The following is a 24,451-nucleotide window of genomic DNA, read 5'->3' on the forward strand; positions in this document are numbered from 1 at the left end:
CCTAGGCTGGCCTCTCGCACCATCATCCAGCCACTGCTGCTCTATTTATTTCTGGCATATGTGGCAGATACCTGATGGATACAAATGGGGCAAAATTACCACCTGAGAAGATATCACAGATCAAGCCAAAAACTTCACATTTTGCTCACCCTGCCATCACCTCCAAATGGAGCTGGCCAGAAACTGTCAGGAAAGCAGGTACATTGAAGAAATGGCTCTTTTCCGTAGATTCCCTTCCCTCATTTGATGTCTGTAAGTCAAAGAACGAGCAAGAAGTCAACTATTGGTGTTTGAACAAAAAGCACAGCTCCCAGCTTATTTTCCCTTATTTCTCTTAAGAAATTACATGAGATTCAACCCAAACACTGCTGAGAAGGAATCCAGCAGTGTGGTAAGTCATAACACAATGCTCCCATCTTTGCTCAGACTGTGAACAGGCTCTAAAACCTATTCAAGCAAAACACATTAAGAAAAAACCACACAAGATACAGCATTCTTGGGAACTTCTCTTTCTAGGGGTCTGATGCAAATAACCTCTGTCTAGTGGAAAGCCATACTTTAAGTAGAAACACCACAGTTCCCACCTTCACTTTTAGTAACTTACCAGAATATAGGTTATAGGTATCACAACAATTGCAGACGAAGTTTGTGAACTGTGGTGCATAACCCCAGTGTCACCAGCAAAGCTTGGACAGAGGAAGGTCAGCACAGAGAAAGGATACGTAGTTCTTTCACACACTTCTCAAACTAATGGGGACTGTAAATTGCAAGTAGTTACATCAGTTCAGCTGAGTGGGAAGTAACTTGCTACATGGAGTTTGACTGCCTAAAACTTTGCCTGCAGCACAGAGCTTGTACAAAGCTAGAAGAATATGTGGCTCTTCACTTCTCACCTCTTGCCTTTGCATGTGGGCATGTCACAAGCTCTAAATTTCACTCAAAATTGGGTAACTTATGTGTTCAAACATGGATAAGCTGAATTAGGAATGCCATTATACAAACGAAGGAGGTAAGAAAATGTAAAATAATATGTCGGGAAGGACATATTCACCATTTCACAAGCAAATCTGAGAACAAGAGTGGTAGAAATGCAGATTTTCTAGAGTAGCTCTGATTTTTGGCTCCCCGGTAAAGTAACACATTTATAGCTAAAGTCTCTGTCTACCTAGGAGTTTGGGAGCAGATGGAGAAACCACAACCCATGTTTCTGGGAAATGCAGACATACAAAATGAAAATCCCTCTGAAATATCCATTGGAAGAACAATTTGCCCAGCAACATACAAAAGAAAGATGCCAACCTATCATCCCAGTCTTCAAAAGTAATTTTCATTCTTTGCTACTGAGATGAACAGTGAGGGGGGAAGAGAGGAATCTCTATGGTTTGGAAGTTTGAAGCATTGCCTTCAAAATTCAATTTCAACTCTGATGAGAAAATTGAGGAGTATTTTCTGTGTCAGGTGCACTGACTTTTAGTAAACACTTTTAAAATCAGTGTTATTTCCTTTTCATGGGCAAATGAATTTGCTCCATTGCAAAAAGACAAACAGCGATCAGAAAATAAAAGAAGGGAATGCAATATCTTTTTGTTATTCAGTCTTCAAAAAAAGCAGAATTTAAACAATATAGAATTGGAAACACCAACAACTTACATGTTATATAGGCACTGAAAAAACTTATGCTTAATTTCATTTTTTCCTCATTTTTTTCAGGTCACTAGCATAAAAAACTAGGAGTAATGGAAAATTTAGCAAGTGTAGTGTTTCATTATGAAAAATGCTCTAAAAAATAGTCCCATTAAAACGATGATATGTTTTTGCTTTTTAATTTACAGGCAGAAAAGTTAGAAGACCTCCGTGTTGAGCACTTTAAAAGTCATTTGAGCAGAAGGACTGTGCTTCACTGGTTTCCCTGGCAGACACCAAGATGACCATAAGACAGCAAGGAGCCCTCAGGGGAAATAAAGTCACCAGCCTCCTGGGCTGCATTAGGCCGTGTTGCCAGCAGGTCCAGGGAGGGCATCCTTCCCCCTCTGCACACCACTGGTGACTCAACAAGATGAATTGCTCACTTTTCCAGTACAAGAAACACATGGACATACTGGAGAGAACCTAGCAAAGGGCCACAAAGATGATTAATGGACTGCACTATCTTTCATATGAGGAGAGGCTGAGGAAGCTGGGACTGTTCAGCGTGAAGAGAAGGCCAGGGAGGGATCTTACCCTTGTGTATAAACACCTGATGGAAGGGAATGAAGAAGGAACCAGACTCATGTCAGCAGTGCTCACTTGAGAGGACAAGAGACAATAGTCACAGATTTTAAGAAGACACGTGAAATTTCATCTGAAAACAAGAATAAACGTTTATTTGCTGTGAGGGTGGTCAAACACTAGAACAGGTTGCCCAGAAAGGCTGTGAGGTCTCCATTTGGGGAGATATTAAAAATTCAGCAAGACAGAGTCCTGGGCAACTTGCTCTAGCTGATTCTGTTTGAGCATGGTGAGATGGATTACATGATCTCTAGAGGTCATAATTCCGAGATTTTAAAAAACCCATGAAGAAAAATGAGGGTATTATTTCAGCATTTTCTATATTTCACCGTCATCCCTAAGCTTTGGAGGAGTCAAAGATTCAGGAGAAAGACAGGAATTTCAAACTGAATCTGAAGTTTGGCTGATCTACATTCACTGCCAAACGAATACTTTCTTCTGAGATAAGTTCAAACTACCCACTTTTCCAAGTGTAGTTCCTAGGAGTTACTCTAAATGTTGCTACCTCAGCTAAGTACGCCACAGCCTCCAGCCACCCTACTCCCCCCCAACCCGCTTTGTCACAGGAAGGTTGCTAGGCTCAGGCTTGTTTGCCAGCCTTTGATATTCTACAACCTGCCATTTTTCTCAATGAGCTGGAAGGTGTTGCTTTTGTTTTCAAAAAGCAATGCTGCTCATCGCAAAGATTAAACAGAGACTGCCAAAGACCTCAGATCTCAAGGCAGTTTTATCTCTTCACAGCATCACACCAAAGAAAAGAGCAAGCTCCCCTTGCTCTACCGAGATCAATGAAAATATGACAATTCGTGGCTGTGACTGCTTCCTTTGTTTCATAGGTTTTGCAGTTCTAAAAAAACCAAACAACAAAACCCAAGGATGCATAAGCAGGCCCCTATTGTTTTCTTCAAATAAACCCAGAATATTTGCTCAAAAACAATAAGGATATTAATAAACATACAAATATCCCCATACCACAGCTCCAGAGCCACAGCCAGAACACTAAAGAGAAGAGCCACGTACCACTCCAGCTTCCCCTACCGCAAGCTTAATTCAGCTATGTTCCTTATTCCACCAGTGAAAAATCCCACCTAATCCTGTAGGATGCAACTTCTAAACAAGAAGAAAGAGACAGACTGGAAGCAGGAAAAGAACAGAAGAAATCAGCCATGAAATCTCAACATTTCCCCCCCAAATCCACAAACAGGATACAGCTGTCTCCAGGAGCTGGGGCTTGGTTTATTTATAATGACTTTGTATAATTTTTCATTCTCCAAATCAGATGTAATCTCAGGGAGGCAACGGGAAAATAGACACAACAGTGACTGGAGGAAGAGCATGAAAAAGTCAACAGCAGAACTGTACTTAAAAAACCTGCAGCCAGTTTGAGAGGCCACTGATAGATCCCAAGATGCATGTCTCCATTGTGAGCAACACCTGGATGGCTTCCAACACAAGATGAAGAATGAATATAGCAATATTTAGACAAAATTTTACTCCCACATCACCATCTGACTGCCTCGTCTCTCAGCCGCCCACTTCCTCTCCCTCATTTTGAGACAAAGCTTGATGAACGGGTGTTGTGAGCTGCACAAGTCAATCCACTTGCTACGAAGCAAAAATGAAATGCCTCTCTTTTCCTTTAGAAGGGACCCTTCGGCACAGGGCTATCCCGTAATTAACAACTTTACATTTCACATGTACAAATATCAACTAACCTACTAGAGGTTGCTCCTCCTATTTACACATTCAAGCACAGGATCAGGGCAATGCTTTCAAGTGCCTGTGCCCCAGATTTATGCTCAGCCTTTTAGACCAGGCTTGCTTCTTTATTATATACAACCATAGCCACTGGTAGAAGACAAATAATAAATAGTAGGTGATGCTATCCCTTCACTACTGACACCCAGCGAGATTGTTTTTCATGTCCATGACTAGCAAAATGAAGCAACAACATTGTGGTGCTTTTATTTCAATTAGATGGACTTTCTTCCCCATCTCCCAATCCAAAACAGATACCTGATAAATGATTCAGGGGGTGGAGAGTGGGGAATAATGTGTTTGCTTTCAAGTTGTCTTGATTCCCCAGCCGAAAACTACCCAAATTACAATGGGAAAAGATGGAGGGGGAATCTGTATGAAATATCTTGGTGTCTCAGAGTAAAAACACGCTATAAACAGACTAGGATTCAACGTCAACATCAAAGGCTTTTTATTCTCATTCTAAATACAAGAGCAACTGCATTTAATACCCGTTTTGTTCTCCATCTCCTCAAATGCCTAATGATTTAATTTAAAATTATTCTCTTTGATGTCAGTCTTGTATTAACTTTTACTTGAGGCAGTTAGCTTCAGGAGAGCATAAACCATTTGATTCTGTCTTTCACTCTAAGCAAGCCAAATGCATGAAGGGATCAGAGAAGACTTGTAAAGCTTATAGAAATCACTGCTACAGCTCTAGCCGAGGCCCACAACACCATAATGCTGAAGCCTCACATCACCACAACGCTAATCTGGACCTGCCCTCTGTGATGTTCCATTACAAACATGACTGGCTTTTCCTTTTTAGACAACCACTGCAAAATTCATAACTTCAAGAAGTCCTCCTTGCGATTCCAGTCCTAATTCTGACCAGCTGGACTTGTACTGAGCAACAGGCAGCTGGCTCTGCTGAGACAAACATCTCATAAATATGGAGTGGAATTACAGGCAGAGAAGAACCAAGTAGAAATGATGAGCAGAAACTGGGAGAGCTAGAAAACATGCAAGAGCAAGCCTTCCTTCAGCTCAGTTCCAGCTTATCCTGATCCCTGCTGAGCACCTCTCTGAAGTCCCAGTCTCATGTAGACTGGCCACTTCCCAGACCATGATGCATCTCTAAAGGGGGAAACAGCTGACAGGCACTAACACTGTTGGATTTAACTGTGATTCTCCCCAGCAGCTCCCAACCTTCACTGGTGCTGACAAGGCTGGTTTTCAGTAGTACCAAAGGAACAGTAGGAGTAAGCTTCTGCATCTTCAGCAGCAGGCACGCATTTCTGGCACCACAGAAGGCACAGCCATGAACTTACCGCCCTCAGGGGTCTAGAGAATGTTACATTCACTCCTGTGAGCAGGTGGCAAAAAAAACCCAACACCCAGAAGTCAAACACCATACAATCTCTGTATACAGTTTATAGAAGAACAATACCTGGATGGCTCTTCAGGTTTTACACTTCAGATAATGAAACAGACTGATCTCCAGACACTGGGTTTAGTCAAACACCACCCAGATGCAGTGAAGTGTGTGTGTGGCAAGAGCCAAGCCTGATAGAGAGCACATATTACCTCCGCTGGTGCCAACAGGTAGAGAACAGCACTAAGTGTTGAGCAAGGTCCCCAGGAAGGAATAAGGCCACAGGCAATAAAAGACATGTGACATCTACTTTAAAAAGCTGCGAATGCCAACAGAGCTGTACTGCTTTTTAACTCGCTTCATGCTGAATTCTTTTAAACTGCTGCAGCTGGGCAGCAAGGAAAGTGGGCATCCAGGGCTTCATCATACCAGCTGAAGGGTCCTGGGCCAGAAAGACTCTGGAAGAGTGTAGAGGAGCCTCCACCTTCTCCACAGCAGCTGCAGGCAGTCAAACAAGGAAACTTTCCAGGGAGCAAAGTGGAAAAGAAAGCAAAAGACTCAGAAAGCAGGGAGCCTTCAACACTGCAGACAGAGTGGTAGGCTACTGAAAATAGCAGGGAAGAGACATGCAGCTGGGTCAGAAAGACAAAAGGCAGGCAGATTTCCTAGGAAGCAGCCCCAGAAGTGGACCGATTAAAGTTTCTTGCATACATACAAAGGCAGCTAAGAATTTTAGACTTCAGAAGACAAAAAAGAAAAAAAGCGAGGATCTGCCCTGAGGTGCTAAGACTGCTAGAACAGAGGAATTAATCTCAGATTAAATAAAAATAAAAGGGCCATCTCGCCCTGCTGATCTGCATTCCCCCAGTTTCAAGAATTACCTCATCTTACTTTGCATTCTACTAAAACCCAGCTTTCAATACTCAAAGTTCTTTTGGTGTTTTCAGTAAATTTACTTTAAAGAAGGCAGCACAAGCAAGATGATTCTCCCCACCAGGGTTCCACCAAAGGCAGACACTGTTGAAGGTGCAGAAATCCACAAGTTGGTGTTGCTGATGTTTTCCATGCAGACTAGGGTCTGCCTGGCTGTTTTCACACTTCTGGCAGTTTCTCCTCACATCTACATTTTTCAAGTGTAGAAAGTCTCAACTGCAAAAGATTTCTCTGGAGTTCTTGCCCTCTTGCGATTCATTTATTTTTAAAAATCGTCTCTGCTTACTGCTCTCTTTCCTTCATTTTAAAAATACTTAGCTGAACTGATTTGCCCAGCACAGAGGGAAAGGATTCTTCCCCATTCCAAGTCTTAGTATGAGAACATCCCAGCCAAAGCTATGTACAGACTAATCAGAACGCCCAAAACCAAACAAAGATAATGAGGAAGCTGAACATATAAACAGATACAAATCCTACATGATTACGAGGCCTAAGAATCAAAGATCATATGCCTTCAAAAAGCCTTTCCCTTCTAACTCAAGATACTTTTTTCTCCATCTCCAAGTTTCATGTGAAAGAGATTCCTATTCACTTTCTATCATTTCCAAAGAATGCATGGGCCTGAGCAGCCATCAGGCATTTGTGAGGGGATTAAAATTGTACCAGTAAAGATGACAGCTATGAAAAGGCAACGGTTCACAGTGGGTGCAAAGCAGCCTCTACTTGGGTCCTAAAGGCTACTCAAGAAAAGCTTTCAACCTATACCACCCGCTGCAGGACAGCTAAACTGGGGAGATTATCAGTTTTATACACTGCCCCAGAAAGTTAAAAAAAAAAAAAATAAAAATAAAAAGGCAGAACAAACAACCTGTAAGCAGCAGGCATATTGTAACTACTACAAATTCATGAGCAATAGGATGCCAATTTATGTTCTGGTCACAACTGGAAGACAGGTCTTAAAACTTTAAGCACAGGATTTAAATATTTTTTAAATTGAAGAATCTAATTTGCAGGTTGCTTTCACTGATTCCCATCACCATAATTCTTGGCTGCTGCTCAAATACAAGAACAACAGAAATTTATTTTCTCCCTTGGCCTGTGTAAGCAGTGAATTAAGGGCTAGTTTAAAAAGGAACTGAGTACAGCAGATGGGGAATGTTTTGATGGTTGGTTTGATTAAAAGCATATAGAAATTCTGGGCTTTGCTGCAAATAGCATGTGCTTATTTTTATGTCCGACACTCTTCTGTCACCCTCATTTTTATGTCTGACAACCTCACATGCATGGCCCAAGCCAGATTTAAAACTTCCCCAGATTTCCACGATCAAGAAATGGTGTCACTGCTCCAGTGGAGTAAAGTGGTCGCAGCAGGATAGCAAGTGGTCCTGGACTTCTGCTAGCCAAGACCAGCTTTGCAGAAACAAAACCAAGACCTAAATTAGGCCAGACAATGAAGCGGTACTCAAAGAAGATACAGGAAGTCAGGGAGAACTTCCCAGGAGCAATCGGGTTTCTGAAGCCCTTTCTTTGTAGCACAGGCTGCTTAATGGGATCTGACTCAGCACTTAATCTACACCTTTCAAGCACAGCTGTCACTGTATTTCTCCAAGACAGGTATTATTTACACCTAAGCAATCACACTGGAGACGGCACAAGGTATTTGCCTTGAACTTTGCATTTAGTTAAGATCCAGTTTATACAAGTTTCAGCCTCACAATTTAGCACCTCAATCAACATTTGCATCAGTGTTTCTGTTACTACCAGCCACCTACACTGTAGTCCTGCATCCTCTGCAGCTTTCAAGTGGATACAATTTGTACCAAAGACATAATACACTGTACAGCTGCAAACTGTATAATGTTCTCATCATTAAGTGTCACTTGTTTTCACATCTTAATTTGCATGCAACAGCCTGGAACAAACCTTTGGTAGCATTAAGGGATCTCAATTAAACAGGAACAATTTAGTTTAGCTAATCAACTCTATTGTCCCAGCAAGCAAAACGCTGAGCCACATGTACTGGTCTGGAAGGGAATCACTAGTCGTGCCGGTTAGACCCCGAGATCCTGAAGAACCAGTACACTGAGGCTCTTTGTCATGAGGCTGGGCAGTGTGGAAGATGCGATCCTGCAGCAAGCAACTGCTACCTCAACAATTTTTCTTGGGTTTACAGATGATTCACCAGCAAGGCTGGAGCCAGTAAGCGTAAGTGGCAATGGATGTAATTGTTTGAGACAGAAGAGTGGATTTCAAATATAGAAGTATAAAAGGCAGGCGGAATTTCTTATGATTCATGGATGTGGGGGTTAGGAATCATGAGAATCTGTGGGGAAGGTCTTAGCAGTTACAGCTGTATTGAAGTTTATAGGAGATTTTGACCCAAGATGTGAAGTACTTCATATAATGATAGACTGTGGCAGTAATTTGGCAGATGGCTGGGAAGACCTGGCAATATTGGGGGAAGATCCCTATATACAACAGGAGTAGCTTTGTAGGGAGGAATATATACACAGGTGAAAAGGAGTTTTAGGGATTGCTGACTTTCTTTCAAGGATTAATCTCACAGTGAATTATATTCTTCGTTTCAAAGCCAAGAAATATTCGCATGTAGTAGGCTGTCCTGAGTGTTCCATCCCATATCTTGGATTCTTATGATCACATCCTTCTGTTTACTAAAATGTTTCACCTCCCTCTGTTCTTTGTAAACTTTTCCACAGCACCAGGGATAGAAAAACCTCATCAGTACAAAAGGTGACGATTAATGTACAAAACAGCAATAAAATAAAAAAAAAGAAAAGTGTAATGCATCTATTTAAATTATTAGTTGAAGCAATGGACTGCCATATTAAAAAAAATAATCACAGAAGTACATAAAGGAAAGGTTTTGTGAAGACAAACAGTTCCTCTAACCTTCAATGACTCCAGAATGCTCCGCAAGCAAAAATCAAAACAAACTTTATGGAAGCCAACTTACCTCAATTTGGAAGAGTTCTCCAGCACCTTCACAGTCATTTGATGTAATTATGGGGGTATGAATATGCACGTAGCCATTATCCTGGAACAGACAGAACACTAAAGTTAACTAGCTAAAGATATCAAACACACATCAACTTCAAGGATGACATCAACTAGCACACATCATAACTCGGCTATTAGCCCCCAACTAGGACAGCATATGTACTCTGTTCCTTACAGGGACAAAGACAAGGGACTAACTAAATGCCAACATGATTTACAAATCAATAATGTTTACTACTTGGGTTTTTTCCTCTGTGTTTCATAAACAAATGAAATTTATGCCATTATTATGTGGGTTTTGCAACTGTCCATCTCTACACCATTTCCCTTTCTTCTCACCTAATCCAGTATTTTTATATTTTTGGGTAGTTTCAATCAAATTCACCCCTACAGCCTCAAAACTTCAGTTTCTTCCAGCTTTTTTGAAAATGGTGGTTAGGCAGAAGACACACTCTCAGTGTTCTCCACTAAAAGAAATCATCAAGTATGTTAAATGACAGAAAGGCCAGGGTGGATGGGGCTTTGAGCAACCTGGTCTAGTGGAAGGTGTCCCTGCTCATGGCAGGGGGTTGGAACTATACAATCTTTAAGGTGCCTTCCAACCCAAACCATTCCGTGATTCTGAATTACACACTGCGCGGCAGAGAGGCCTTAAAAACATGCAACCACCATGAAAATGTCAGTCCCACCTCTCATCTTCTTAAGAGACAGGGTATACCCAGGTTTGGTCATGCTGTAGGTACCTGGACAATTAACTATTCATGTAATACTTCACAGATCCAGAAGTGCCCTCTGAAACCAGGAAGGATGTACGAAGAAAGAGCCCCTGTCTCTGGGTTTCTCTGCAGTGCTGCTGGAGGCTTGTAGACCATCTGCAGCCCGATTTTCAGTGGATAGGTGTATCAAGTAGACATCAGACAACTACACATGGCATGTTAGGAGCAAAACCAGGAACCAAACTCTACTCACTGTCACTTTCCTAACTTAGTCTCACTACAGAGATCAGGGGTGGAGCACAGAGATCACACCTGTGCATGTCAAGGCAAACAAGAACCTGAAACTAGCAGAGTTCAGCTGTGAACAAAGGATTTGTTTTCTTTTGCATCACTAATGGCTGTCACAAGAGAACTCTTTCAAAATCAGGGTGGGCCAGCATTACCATGACAGAGGCAATGATGTAACGTAACCCATTGTCTATCTACACAAAACATTAATTAAAAAAAAATATTACAAAGCAAATGTTTCTAAAAGCTCAGTTTCACAGCTTTTACTAGAGCAATACAGAGCAACCATTCACATGACAGGCTCTGGTCCTTATCACCAGCTAGTTAAAAGGCTAGGAAGGCAGCAGCAGTATTTACCGTCCATCCTGAGAATCACAGTAAAATTAAATTTGGACCAAAATGTTTGTATGGACGTGCAATGCATTTTGTGGAAGTACCCTAACATGACCAAGAGGCAGGAAAGACACTGCAGACAGCTCTAGGCTACCTTGGTTACAGGTGCAAAGACCTTGGCTTGCGAGTGCCCAGCAGGAACTCCTCGCTGAGATCCAGTTACGACACAGGAAATAGTTTCAGAGTCAGAACTTGGCCTGGGAAGGTAACTATAGCCTATCAATACAAAATGCAGGTCTCTGCCACAATCCCATGCATATTCCAGAGACTCAGTGGTCATGTGACCTCCCAACCCTACACGAGATTTTGGAAAATTGCCTGAATTCCTCATGCAGTAGTAGCAGTTTCTGTAAAGCAGCATATTTCACATAGAAGACCATTCCTTTCCAAAGCATGGAAGGGAACTGCACAGGTCTGAAAGATGAGAATCCCATAAAAACCTCTTGGACAGTTCCCCCTTTTAAAAGCTCCTAAAATACTTCAAGTCACTCTACTGGCTCTGACAAACGTGGAAGTTAATTCATGCGCAAACTGAAGGTTGCCATTCACATCACAACCATTTCACTGTGCCTAGGAACAGCGTTCCTAGCCCACCTGGACCACAACACTCAGGAGAAGATTTAAAGATGATGTTTTAGCCTTCAACATCCAAACCAAAGGCATTTGGCATTAGTCATTCACTGCTAGAAACGAATGTGCTAAAAAAAAAAGTTTTTGAAGTTACAGACAGTCTAGATGATTTCAGGTGTGTATTCCTAAACCCCCACTTATTTTCTTCCACCATTAAGGTCTTTACAGCTTTGCACAGTGAAAACACTCCGATTATACTTTCCAGTTACAGTATGTTCTGACATCGTCAAGTTGGAAATTGCAACATTCTTGGGACGATGTAGGTGGCAATTTAAACACTGCTTTCCTTCCATCAGAAATGGAGCAAACCACAGATGTTCCTGGTGCTAGGAGAGTTGTGATACAAGTTGTGATTTGCAAGCATCAGGGCTGGGACCAAATCTTCCTTATCCCTTTAAAAATAACTCTAGTGTAGCTCCTGCTGTTCAACTAATAATATTTTTTAATACTGCTCAGCTCTTGAGCATTTTAAACAGTCTGAGCCGGAGTTAATTTGGAAAAGTAAAGCCTATGCTTTTTTTATCTCGTCTGGCTTCCTTGTCCACGTCTGAAACCCAAGTCGTAGCAGGCAATGCCACCTTGTGGACACCGGCACAGAGTGATTCCCAACACAGCCGGGTCTGTCTTACAGCTGGCACGATGCTGAATGCAAGCCCAGCTTTACCTGACACAGTATTTCCAATTCTAAATAGCATGCAATTCCATACAGGTAACTCCTAGAGCAATAGAGCAAGCACCACTGATGGTGACAAATACCAGCACACTTGGGACCAGAAATTCTATCTCAACAATTCTGACCTGTTCTTTGGACCATACTAATTACTTACACAAGAACTTTGTAATCGGAATGCTCTGAATATAATTGTACTCAAACCAAGGCCAGATTACCTAAACTAAAACGTGTTTATTTCAATGAAAAGCTTTAAAAGAAAGGGCTCAAGTGCACTAGAGGACTTGCTACCTTTTTCTACCCACACAAAGAATTCACTGTCTCTATAAGGCATCTGGAATCAGTTAATTCACTGCTCCCACCACCTGCACAAAGCCTGTACCATGCCCACAGCTTAAGAGTGACACACTCAGAAAGCGCAGGCACCTCCCACCCACCAGTCTGAAATGCATCAAAACAGGAGTCTCCTAATCTCAGCTAACAGCATCCACACAGACCTGTAGCACAGCAGTAGAAAGACAAGAACCGAGGAGAATAACATGAAGCACTGAGTCAGTTTGTTGGTAGCCTTCCTGCATCACAGATTTTTCTGTGTGAGAGGAGGCTTCTATCCAAGGACTGCAAGGTCACTGCTGAGGATGGGTTAACCAACTCCATATTATGTTCTGTTCCACAAGACCACACACGCTTGCAGGCGATTATAGTGCAACTTAGCAAAAAGGATAAAATAACTAACAGAAATGGGCAGAAAGATGCAAACAAGACCACAGATGTGCTAGTCTGATCATAAGCCTGAGCCAGGCTCAGGCCTGGAAAGAAAACCACCGTGTCCAAAACCCATACCCTGCAGTCAAGACATCATGCTTGCTGGCTCCCTCCTAACATGCTCCTATGAAGCCAACCCAGGGGAGCATTTTATACGTAAGGCTCAGTACAGAGGGACTACCTGGAAGAATGCGTGGATGCCTGCAGTGGCTTCACTGCGGATTCTCAAGAGGGAGCTGAGCGTGTTGTTTCTGCACCGCAAGTGTGGGAACTGTCGGACGTACTCCAGTGGGTGCCTCTCCTTCATTTTCAGGGGGAACAACTGAAAACAAGGAAAGAAAAATAAAACTACGAGAACTTGGGAGTCAATGTAATTATATTGCTACTCATGCAATACCATCTCTATCTACTAAAACTCAATCGTCCTTACAGAGCAGAGAACTAGATGCTTTTGCCTATCTTTTCTAGTTATTCTGTAGATTTTATAATGCTTATGGCAGAGCCATGAACACAAGAGAGGGTAACAGTGTTCTGAAATGCTCCGCCTTTTGGGTGCTGAGCCCCCTTGAAAGCCAGCTGTTCATCTCACTGCTGCAGCAGTGAGCTGATTCCAAACATGCCTGTGGCAGATAGGATCTTCCACCTGCACCATCTGGAGTGTTTTGCCAGTCCCACTGCTTCTCCAATTCGTATTGCAGCCAGACTTATCAGGTAAGCCACCTGGCACAGGTAAGTGCTTCAGGGTGGGACATATGCACGCTCTTAGCTGCCAGCATGTAGAAACAGCTCTGCCCCAGAAGACAGATTTCATAGTGATCCCATGTTTCTCCTTTTGACACACCCTACAGACACCACTGCCAAATCAAAGTGCAGGACCTCTCAGACTTAAGGAAAATGCAGTTAGAAGCATGCTTTGCTGGACACCTGGACCTTTTGAAATTAATTTCCAAAGCAATCCTACCAGTTGGACTCCTGCTGTTCTGACATACCCAGGTATCACAAGGTCCCACCACACGAATGGTTTCAGCTTTCAGCTCCATGTCTTGCATCTTATGAGGACTTTTGACCAGTTCCCCTTGCACTTCCACTGCACTTCCAAAAGTTAAATCTCTAAGAAACCAAGAAAAAAAAACAGCTTAACTAGGCACTTACACAAAAGTCAACTACGTTCAGAAGAGCCATTCCTGTTAATTTAGCTGGACCACTTGAGATCACAAGAGCTACTGTAGCCATAGGGCTTAACTGATGAAATGAAAAATTACTAAATGCATAGGTGGGAATGTGAAGAGATTCACAAACCTAGAGAGGAATTTAGAAAAAGGTTGCAATGCTGGACAAGTGAGGGGAAAAGGGACAGACTTTTATTAGAAAGGGCTCTTGGTGTGGACAAACCAGGCTTACAGAAAAAAAACCTCATTACAATTTATTTTAAAAATCAAGTTACACACAGAGGGTTCCTGGATCACACCAACACACCCAACCCTAGCCCAAAGAACAACTGAGAGTAACAACCAAAATGAAGCTGTAAAACAAGTGCATTATTTTGCTATAATAGAATAGGCGTGCCTATCTAGGGGATATGCCTACCAAGCCAGCCCTTAAGCTGTTACAGGTAGAGCCCAGCACTCTCCAGAACCTGGGGGACAGTTATCTCTAGCTACATCATGTGATTTACAAGTAAGTACAAAGTCCAACAGTAGTCCAAAACACCAAAACTGCTACAGCTATTAAATTAGGTCCAAATTAATCTCACAGGATGAGCAACCGAACCACAAGGCCTCAGCTAAGCTGAGACAGAGTAGTCAGACACTCTCCATCCTAAAAGCACATCCAGAGACCCCAGCCTGCAGTAGTGCCTTTCCTGTGGTCAGGTGCCAGCTCCCGGTGACCCATTGGCACAGGAAAGGAGGCCTGAGCAGACACCTCCAAGCACTGGTCAACATATTTCTCCAGGTATCTCAAACGGACCAACCTATTTTCCAGGCTGGGATCAGCAACCACCTGGAGGCTTTCCAGAGAACTCCCATCATTTATATGGAGGAACAAAACTTCTTTCTGGGATCGGACAGAGCGGACCCAGCCCTAGAGGGAAAAGAAAAAGAAATTTGTTATTTCTTGGCATGATCTCTGCATAGTTATACTCTTCTTCCAGCTGAGCTGGACATGCTACTTCAGGCTTCTTTCAACTTCTTACTGAAATAAAAGAAAATATTTCTTTAGGAGCAACAAAAATAAAAAATAATTAAAAAAAAAAAAACCAAAACAAGTAAGTTATTGTCAATTATTCTACTGACTTCACGGCAAAGAGAAACAAATCTTTAAGCAGACACATCAACTCTCCTCCTGAGTCCAGCAGGGACAACTAAGATCTACCTGCATCTCTGGGGAGCTGAGAATACAGAAAGAGGAAAAGTACTCTGAAGATGAAAAGCATTTTAACGAAGTACATATTCTTATTAGTGACGTCCTTCTAAAACACTTCTTACTGAAGCAGTAGAGACGAGTATTTTGATGATTTTTGGTATCAATTTTTATTGCTGTACCACCTGCAGGAAAGTACCAACTGAAATTTTCTCATTAGTTTACGTGCCCTAAGCCATTGGACTGCTAAACCAATGATGCTGCAGCTAAGAGATGCAGGTGAAAAATTACATATTCAAGCAGAACAAAAATTAATTTCTTGGATGTTTCTCCTTATACCTCAAAATCAAGACTGCTATGCTGTCCCCATGGGGGAAAAAAAAACCTAAGAAAAAAATTTAGAAGCATTATTGTCCAGTTTGACTAAAAGGATTAAAATAATGCAGAAGTTCTTTGTAACAGCAAAACAGTAGAACTGACCACGTACATATCAGACTAATGTCTTATTTTGAGCTTTTCAATGACAAGTAACATTTCCCTTAAGAAATTAAAATGTAAGTCAGCACCCAAGGCACCAAGTAATAGAATCTAAAATACAACTCCCTTAGTTGCTCCCCAGCTCACAAGAGATGAGACAAAGCTGCCCTTAAAAGCAAAACTATCTGCTGAGGAGCTTCCAGCCCATCATACAATAACACTGTACAGAACAACTGAAAACAGAGCTGATTAAACAACCAAACTGCTCCTTTTCCAATCAGTCTTTTGCTTAACTGTAAGTGCTCAAGTAGTTCCAATTATTTCAAACTGAGCAAATGCTCCAGGGATTTTATACCAGACAAATCAATGTGAATCCATCTACTTCAGCTGTCTGGACTGAACAAACTTCAAGAATTAAACAGTACCATAAGTAAAGCATTCTTAAAACTACAACATGTCTACTAACACAGACAAGGCATTAGCCAGGTTTGTGTAACAGGAGAGGACAACTGCACATAAAAACTATGGAAGATTTGAAAATAATGAACCCAACTGTTAATGAAACTTCAGCTTTTGCTCCAGCCTCACAATTTCACAGGCATTCACCTAGACAACCTCTGAAAGGTGATCCACCTGACGCAAGAACTAATGCAAGAAACCAGAGTCCAAAACTGAAATCTGATCATTTGGGTATCCTCGTATTCCTGTGGCTAAAGCAACAGGCACTTAAAGCCTGAAGCTGCTGTGCTTATCCTCTGTGTTCTAGTAAATCCCCAGAACACATCATATACATCATACTTGATGCATTACCTTTAAGGTATAACAGCAGATGTTTTTCTTCGTTTCCTTCCTTGTAAGTGCTCCTTAACTAAACACCCAAAACCCCCTGAACAAAAAAAAAACAAAAAACATTCTCAAGTGCTTTGTTTTCCACCTCATCAGGCTGTTCTGGGATTTGTTAAATAAGGAGATGAGTCTTGCATCCTGCAATAGGAAATAAGACAAGACCCACAGGCTTGTATTGGAGCAGCAGAGGCTGTAGCAGCAATGTTTTGACCACCTCACACCTTACCAGAAGCAATGTGTAGTGACAATCCCAACTCTCTACTTTCAATAACCTGACTAGAACAAGGGTGGTTTTAAGCCAGACCAGTTCCCCAACCCAGTTTAATACAAATTACATTCTTGCCAGCACAGGGAAAGAGCAACAAAGCGGCAAGGACCTAGGGTAGAAAAAAAGGTGGTATTGCCAGTTTTAGCACCAGTTTATTCCAGCTTGCATTACTGATAAAACTACATCTGAGAAGTACCTATACTGGATGAGCTTCTTCCTACCCTATTAGGCTTCATCTACGTGTGTACAGGAACACCAGTGTGCACAAACTGGCTTTTGAGTTTGTAAAATCATAGGATGGTTTGTGCTGGAAGGGAGCTTCACAGATCACATAATTCCAACCCCCCTGCCCCAGGCAGGGCCCACTCCCACCAGCCCAGGCTGCTCCCAGCCCCGTCCAGCCTGGCCTTGAGCCCTGCCAGGAATGGGGCATCTACAGCTTCTCTGGGCAACCTGTTCCAGTGCCTCACCACCCTCACTGTAAAAAATTTCTTCCTTATAAATCTCTCCTCTTTCAGTTTAGTTTAAAACTGTTACCAAATACCCCAGTCCTCCACAGATTCATGCAGAAATACTGGTAACTGCACACTTCTAACCAAGGGCCTTGCACTAAAACAGGGACTGTGCATCTGCAACCACTGCTCTGTCAGTCGGGAACACCAGAAAACCGGTATGCACAACCCTGCAGGCCAGAAAGGGAAAAAGTCCACTTCTCCCAATCTACCTTGGTTCACAACAACTGGACACGAACATCAATGAAACTCTTACTGTTGGCTCTACGCAACACTACTATAAACCCAGAGGTGGAACGACCCAAAACAAAGCTTTGAAAACGTCAGCACAGAGGCAATGGGTCATTGTCCCAAACCAAACAGGTAATAAAACCGAAACTGTTTCAGTATAACGAATCCCACTGACAGCCTTTCCCTGCACATGCCGAGTGACTTCAAAGCTTTGTACCTGATCTAACAACGGCAAACCGAAGAAATACATTGAGAGCCGGCTCTAGAGACTATCAAGGAGGGTTGTACGTTTAGCAAAATACGCTGCAGAAGTTCTAGCTTTCCTCCCTGAAGCACAGGTAGTGAAACCGGCGTGGGCCGCCAGGCCGCCTCCCTCCCCCACCAGGGCTCTGGGCCGAGCCGCTACCAGGCACACCCCGACCTGCCGGCCACACACCTGCACTTTAACCTCGCCGGCCGGCTCCCGCGCCTCCAGCGCCTCCCGGACACGCAGCCGCGCCGCCCGCCGCGCCCGAGGCAGGGAGGCACAGCAGCGGAGGGCCTGCCAGCCACCCCGGGCCCGCAGCATGGCTGAGGCCTAGCGGGCCTGCCCGCCCCGGCGGCCCGACCTCATCCCAGCCCGCTCCCACACGGCTCCCGGCATGTGACGCGCCTCCCGCCGCCTCACGTGACCGTCTCACCCAATGGCCGCCGAGCGCTGGCCCAGCGAGCCAATCGGAACGGACGCGCGCCGAGGGCGAAGGGCCGCCTTTTCCGCCGCCTGGGCGCAAGGGCCTCTGGGAAATGTAGTGCATGGCGTGCGGTGCTGGGGGCGGCAGCGGGTTGAGGCTGTGGCGCCCTGCAGGGCACAGGGGACGGGGCCCCGTGGCGGGAGGGATCCCCATAGCCGCGGGAGGGATCCCCGTGTTGGGTGACAGGGGGTCGGCGGGGGTAAGGGATCCTTGCCCCCTGTGCTGGGCCCTGGTGCGGCCGCCCCTCGAGCCCTGGGCTCAGCGTTGGGCCCCTCACCCCCAGACAGACCCGGAGGGGCTGGAGCGTGTCCAGAGCCGGGCAGGGGCTGGGGAAGGGGCTGCGGCACAGCTCGGGGGGGGACGGCGGGGAGAGCTGGGGGACTCAGCCTGGGGAAGGGGAGGCTCAGGGGGTCCTTCTCACTCCCTGCAACTGCCAGACAGGAGGCTGTAGAGAGGCGGGGTGTGTCAGTCTCTTCTCCCAAGGAGCAAGCAATAGGATGAGAGAAAATGGCCTCAAGTTGCACTACGGGAAGTTTAGATTGGATAGCTTTAGATAGGAAAAATTTCTTCAGTGAAAGGATTGTGAAGCATTAAAACAGGCTGCCCAATAAAGTGATGGAGTCGCCACCCCTGGAGGTATTTAAAAGACGCGTAGATGTGGCGCTTAGGGACGTGGTTTAGTGATGGACTTGGCAGTGCTGGGTTAATGGTTGGACTAGATCTCAAAGGTCTTTTCCAACCTAAATGTTTCTATTATTCTGTTATTCTATCCTGCTGCTTTCTGGGACCTTGGCAGCACTGGTGCTGCCTTTGCGTCAGGAACCCCTGCTGGGTTCCCACCTCCACGAGGAAGACTGTGGGCAGGCCAGGCCAAAGCCTCTGGGGAAAAAAACCTAATGCCAGCTGGGCTGTCAGCCAGGCCAGGCTGTAATGCTGCTCCTCACCGGGCCCTGGGAGCACTTGTGGTAGCAGGCTGAAGGGAGAGGCAGCCCTTCTCAGTGACAGTGCGGTCTGGGGATGGTGTGCTGTGGATGTCAGGGGCCGTCTGCCACTCTCCTGTCCTCCTAGGTCCCTCTCCAGGGGAATAAGTCCCATGTCAGCCCGTGCTTTTCCTAACTGGGGACACAGTACTCAGTTCTGCTCTGCAAGCCCTACTCTGGGACAAGACCCTTCTCCTGTCCTCTTTTCAGCCTTCAGCTCCTCTGAGTGGCAGGTGAGAAGCAATCATCAAAATGAGACTGTCTCCAGCCCTGCGGATCTGTTGGGGAAGAAATTGGACATGAGCTGGTGATGTGCACTTGCATCCCAGAAAGCCTATTGTATCCTGGACTGCATCAAAAGCAGCATGGCCAGCAAATGGAGGGAGGTGATTCTGCTCTTCTGCTCCATTCTGGTGACATCCCACCTGCAGTGCTGCATCCAGCTCTGTGAGTCCCCAGCATAAGAAAGACATGGACCTGTTTGAGCAAGTCCAGAGGAGGCCACAAAAATGATCAGAGGGCTGGAGCACCTCTCCTGTGAGGACAGGCTGAGGGAGTTTGGGTTGTTCAGCCTGGAGAAGAGAAGGCTCCAGGGGCACCTTATTGTGGCCTTTCAATGCTTTAAGGAGTTTATAAGAAAGGTGAAGAGAGGCATTTTACTAAGGCCTGTAGTGACAGGGTAAGAGGCAATGGTTTTAAACTGTTAAAAGTGTAGATTTAGATTGGACATAAGGAAGAAATTTTTTACTCTGAGGCTGGTGAGACACTGGCAAATATTGCCCAGAGAAACTGTGGGTGCCCCACCCCTGGAAGCGTTTAAGGCCAGGTTGGATGGGGCTTTGAGCAGCCTGGGCTGGTGGGAGGGGTCCCTGTCCAAGGCAGGGGGGTTGGACTCAATGATCTTTAAATGTCCCTTCCAACCCAAACCATTCTATGATAAAGGTTTAAGTGCCGCTTCCCCATGCAGCCTGAACTATTCTGCTCTGCCCTTTGCCTGCTCCGTGTGCACCTCTCTTCTGTGCAGTCACGCTGCAGGAAGGCAGCGGCCAAACATGTCTGCTGTGCTTGTGGTCAGAGGTTGTCTCAGTCCTGTGCATTGATCTTTGGACTTACAGTGGGTGAAACAAGGGACAGCAGCAGTGTGATGCCCCAGGGCAAGGAAATGCTGGGAGGTAGCTTTGGTAGTGACACTGCTTGTAGGGAGACAAATCCCTGCCTTGCTGCAAGGGCTTGGGTAAGAAAAGAATTGCTGTCAAGAGATCTCATTTAAAAGAAACAAGCTGGGCTCATGGGAAAGAGAAGAGGAAAGCTTTGTAGATGCCTGGTTTCAACTTTCCCCTGTGGTGCTTTTTATCTGTGCATGAAAAGCTTCTTGTCCTCAAAGTCCCCATGCTGCTTGCCAGGGCCTTCCTTTACCTCTGCCTTTGCTCCCAGTAAGCCAGTGTCCCCACCTGTGGCTCTCAGTCTAGACCTGAGCTCTGAGCTGCCTTGAAAAGCTGTCCTGAGGAATTAGAGCTGCAGAGCAGGGGCATGGACATAACTGGCTGAGAAAGACATTCAGAGGAAGGACAGGAGACCACAGGGAGGGGTGCAGGGAGGGTAGGTGCAGGGAGGGCTAGAAATGCGTCCTCAGCCAACGAGGACAACTTGTCCAATGTCTGTCCTCCGTGCCGCTGCAAGGAATCAAGCAGACCACCTGGACACACACAGGTTACTGCCTCAGTGCTGGATGGAAACACAGGGACACATGTGTCTTGATGCTCCTGAGCGAGCAAAATTAGATTTGTTTTAATGCCAATCACCATCTCCTCCTCTAAGGGCCAGCATTGAGCTTTGCTGTATGTTGGTAGTGTGGTGATGTGGTTTCTTAGAGAATCACAGTGCAGGAAGGAGCTGATACTGCTGCAGTGTTCAGGCAGAGATACGGAATGTAAATTGGTGGGAAATCAGGTCTCTACCATTCAGGGAACTCCTGGCTTAATATGAGAATTAAATGAGTGTGTAATGACTGTTCAGTGCATGTGTTCTCTCTGCCCTGTCACAGACAGTGCATTTACTGCTGGTCTCAGCTATATGTTTTTCCTGTCTAGTTTGGTCCATACTACTCAGGATAACCCGCTGGGTTATTTGACTTATAAAAGCTTTTCCAGGCTGTATCAACAGTTAATATAGGGAATAATTAGGGAGTGTCTAAATACACCAGGGAAGAGGTAAGGTTCTTCCCCTCAGACCCGTCTGATCCAGGGCCAGCTGTGGGAAGGGGGTAACACAAGAAAGTCTGGCCTCAAATTTCTAGGACTGAACTTGAACTTTTCCCATCCAGCTGAATATCCTTCCTTCTAAAAACCAAATGATATCAGTGGAGAGGGCAGGGATTTGGTCCATCAGTCCCCCAAAGAAAATGACAATGAAGCACTGGCAGAGTGCAAAGCTGACAGTCTCTCAGGTGGCTTTTCTTGCCCTTGGAGCTCAGGTCCACTTCAGCTGCTGCTCCATACGCCCTGATCTGCTCCATACTCCCTTTTGCCAAGTTCCTCACCTGGGGCCAATACTGCAGAGACTTACTTATGTTGCTGTGAGCTGTTCCAGGCTTCTGGACTGCAGACAGTGTTCATGTGCTGACAGGCACAATTTCCAGCAATTTTTTTTAAGATGACAGGGGGACAGACAGGGGCTACTGTGTTCCCAGAGCTCTCCAACAAACATTGATTTATTTCCGACAGAGCTGACCACCCTTGATTCACTGCTGGATGCTGTCCTCACTGGCCAGCAGTTTGGCAATGTCAGTAACGTGAACCATAGCCCCGGTGATGACCCCAGATCTCAGGTTGTTTCCATAGGTCCATATGGGTCCGTGCAGTGCTGGAGCTAACTTGTAGCTCTGTTCCCTCTCTGGTACGTGAACTGGGTGTTTTAGAGCTATTTCAGGTGCCCACAAAGACATGGCAGTGTCTGAATATGTATTTTATTTCTTTCCCTGCAGAGCAGAGCTCTTCTAAAAGCTCTCCAGAGGACACTGGTGCTGTTTGCAGATCATATTAGTAATGTAAGTCTGGGCTGGGAGGCAGGAAACCGGTTGTCAGGGTGTCTGCAGGGAGGGAGTTTCAAAGGACGGTGAGAAATAATGATTCTCCTGTACAGTCCCAGCTGGACATAGGAGCTGTGGTGGGAAAAGGGCTTCCAAGCAGGCAGCGTCTGTTTTTGGGCAGGAGTGGAGAATCAGCCTTATTCTTATAGGGCATCATCTCCTTGGCACCATCCATAGAGCAATGCCCAGCTTTCACCTGGCAGCAGGGGTGCTCTGAGATGCCTGTTCTCTGGGTGTTTCAGCCTGGTGCTTTAGCTCCAGACTGTCTCCTCATGTGGCCTCCTCACCCATGCCTTTCTGTTCTTTCATTTCATCCTTTCTAGTGGGTGGGGGAGGAAAAACTCCATCCACACAGTTCTGCTTCTGAATTGAATCTGTCCTTGCTCCCTTCTGATTCTGGGGCTTTTAGCCCCAGATCCTTCAGATGTGGCCAGGGAGTTGCCTAAGAAAGGGAAGGGACAAGGTGGGAGTGGTACAAAGCAAGGAATCCAATCTTGCCTCCTCCAAAATGACTCTCATTCACCTGGCGTCTGATGACATGAACCTGGTTTGTCCATATAGTTCGGAATTTGAGATGCTGTTAAAGGAAAACTCTCCCCTCGGGGCTGGCCATGTGGATATCTTTTCCATCTCTCTCCTTCTGAGAGCCTTGAAGATGTGTTTCCCAGCAGTGGCATCTCTTTCTGATTTCGAGGGTTCTTTCAGTGAGGGCTTTTATCAGCAACGGTGTCCGCTGTTCGTGGACCTCTGATCTGGAGTCCTGAGCATCCCCAGAAAAGCCCAGCATCCGTTTGAGTACATTGCCAGGAGATCAACTTGTACCTTCTGCTTGAAGCTCGACATAGTGCCTTCTGGGCAGATAAAGGACTATGCATGCAGGCATAAGCATGTCCCTCCAAAAGGTAGAAGATTAAGGCAGATACATCCTTGTTAACCTATGGATAATATGCAGTTCTTCAATCTGACAGACTCCCCACAGTTATGAAGCCTTCTCACTGTTATCAGTGGATGCCCTTTCCCTTTGGTGTCCTTAAAGGTCCTAGCCTGAAAGTTAGATGCACAAGACAGTCAACATCCTGCTGTGTTTTGGATGTGGGAATGGGGACACTGTGATTAGAAAGTGCTGGCCTTTTTTTCAGAGATGTCTTGGTAACCTGAAATAGAGCACATTTGTCCTTTGTTTCACAGCAGTAGCTTTTCAATGAAATGCGATACAATATGTAGCTCATTCCTTCCACAAATAAAGCTGATTTTCCCTAAGCAAACCATTAGTTTAAGATATTTCATTCTTTCTGTCTCAGCTTCCAGTTGTTTGGTTTTTTTTCTGAACCCTTCACTGAAACCAAAACCAAAGCAGATGCAAAAACTGCTTCTTTCTGTGTCCTCCAAAGTTTTCTTTATGCTTCCCAGCAGATGAAGAAAAGGGGAGACCCTGTCCTTCTGTCAGAGGGTAACACATGACTTGGCCTCGCTGATTTTAGGTTTCATGAGAGGGCCAGCGTCATGGTGCCACTCTTTGCCCAGGTTGATGGCTGAGTAAACACAATGCTCAGAGATGCTCTAGGCTTGGTCTGTTGGGGCTAGGCTGTATTCACAGTCCTCTGAGAGCACCCCTGGGCCCCAGGAAGGAGCCAGCCTAGAGCTAACACCCCGGGGCTGGAGCCCTGGGAGTTGCACAGCAGTATCTGAGCTGCTTTGTTGACTGTTCTGCTCTGACAGCACTCATTGTGGTGTCGCTTGATGAAACCCTTATTCTGCCTCCCTCCAGAAAAAATTCTAGTGAAAGGCAGGAATTGAACTCTTTCCTGCCTGATTACCACTGATGTTGCTCAATTCTGATAATGGATCCATAGTAAGGGGCTGTTCAATCCCCTCCTCAAGTTCCTCCTCTCAGAGCTTTGCTGAGAAGTTCCTACTTTGACCTGAGATGTGGTTGTTAGCAGTCTAGCTCTCTCTTCAGACTTTTTTTTCTCCTACTTGAGGAACAATGGCTTCTCTGGGGATTCCTGGGTTCAAAACCTGATTTGTGACTCCTGTCACAACCTGTGATGATAGGGATGAGGGGCAACATGGCTTTTCATACGGACTTTCCAGGTGAGCAGAGATCCTGGACATTCAGGGACAAAGGAAAGCAGCAGCAAGATGTCCATCCTGGCCTTGTCCC

At 45.0% G+C, this 24,451-nt stretch overlaps 1 protein-coding gene across 3 annotated transcripts in view; it reads right to left on the bottom strand.

Moving 5' to 3' along the window:
• The window catches only part of NARS2 (asparaginyl-tRNA synthetase 2, mitochondrial), a 52,653-nt gene extending 34,520 nt beyond the window's left edge, over window positions 1-18,133 (bottom strand). For all 3 annotated transcript variants that reach the window (XM_037376001.1, XM_037376002.1, XM_037376000.1), the window contains exons 1-6: window positions 17,925-18,133; window positions 14,766-14,875; window positions 13,783-13,903; window positions 12,975-13,115; window positions 9,288-9,368; window positions 150-250 (exon numbers count right to left, since the gene is read on the bottom strand). In XM_037376001.1, coding sequence (XP_037231898.1) covers window positions 150-250; window positions 9,288-9,368; window positions 12,975-13,115; window positions 13,783-13,903; window positions 14,766-14,875; window positions 17,925-18,056 — 686 coding nt within the window. In that variant the 5' untranslated portion in view covers window positions 18,057-18,133. The remainder of the gene's footprint in view (window positions 1-149; window positions 251-9,287; window positions 9,369-12,974; window positions 13,116-13,782; window positions 13,904-14,765; window positions 14,876-17,924) is intronic.
• Window positions 18,134-24,451: the final 6,318 nt, after the last annotated feature.

The sequence above is a fragment of the Falco rusticolus genome, chromosome 2 (genome assembly GCF_015220075.1).
Source record: "Falco rusticolus isolate bFalRus1 chromosome 2, bFalRus1.pri, whole genome shotgun sequence".
NCBI lineage: Eukaryota > Metazoa > Chordata > Aves > Falconiformes > Falconidae > Falco > Falco rusticolus.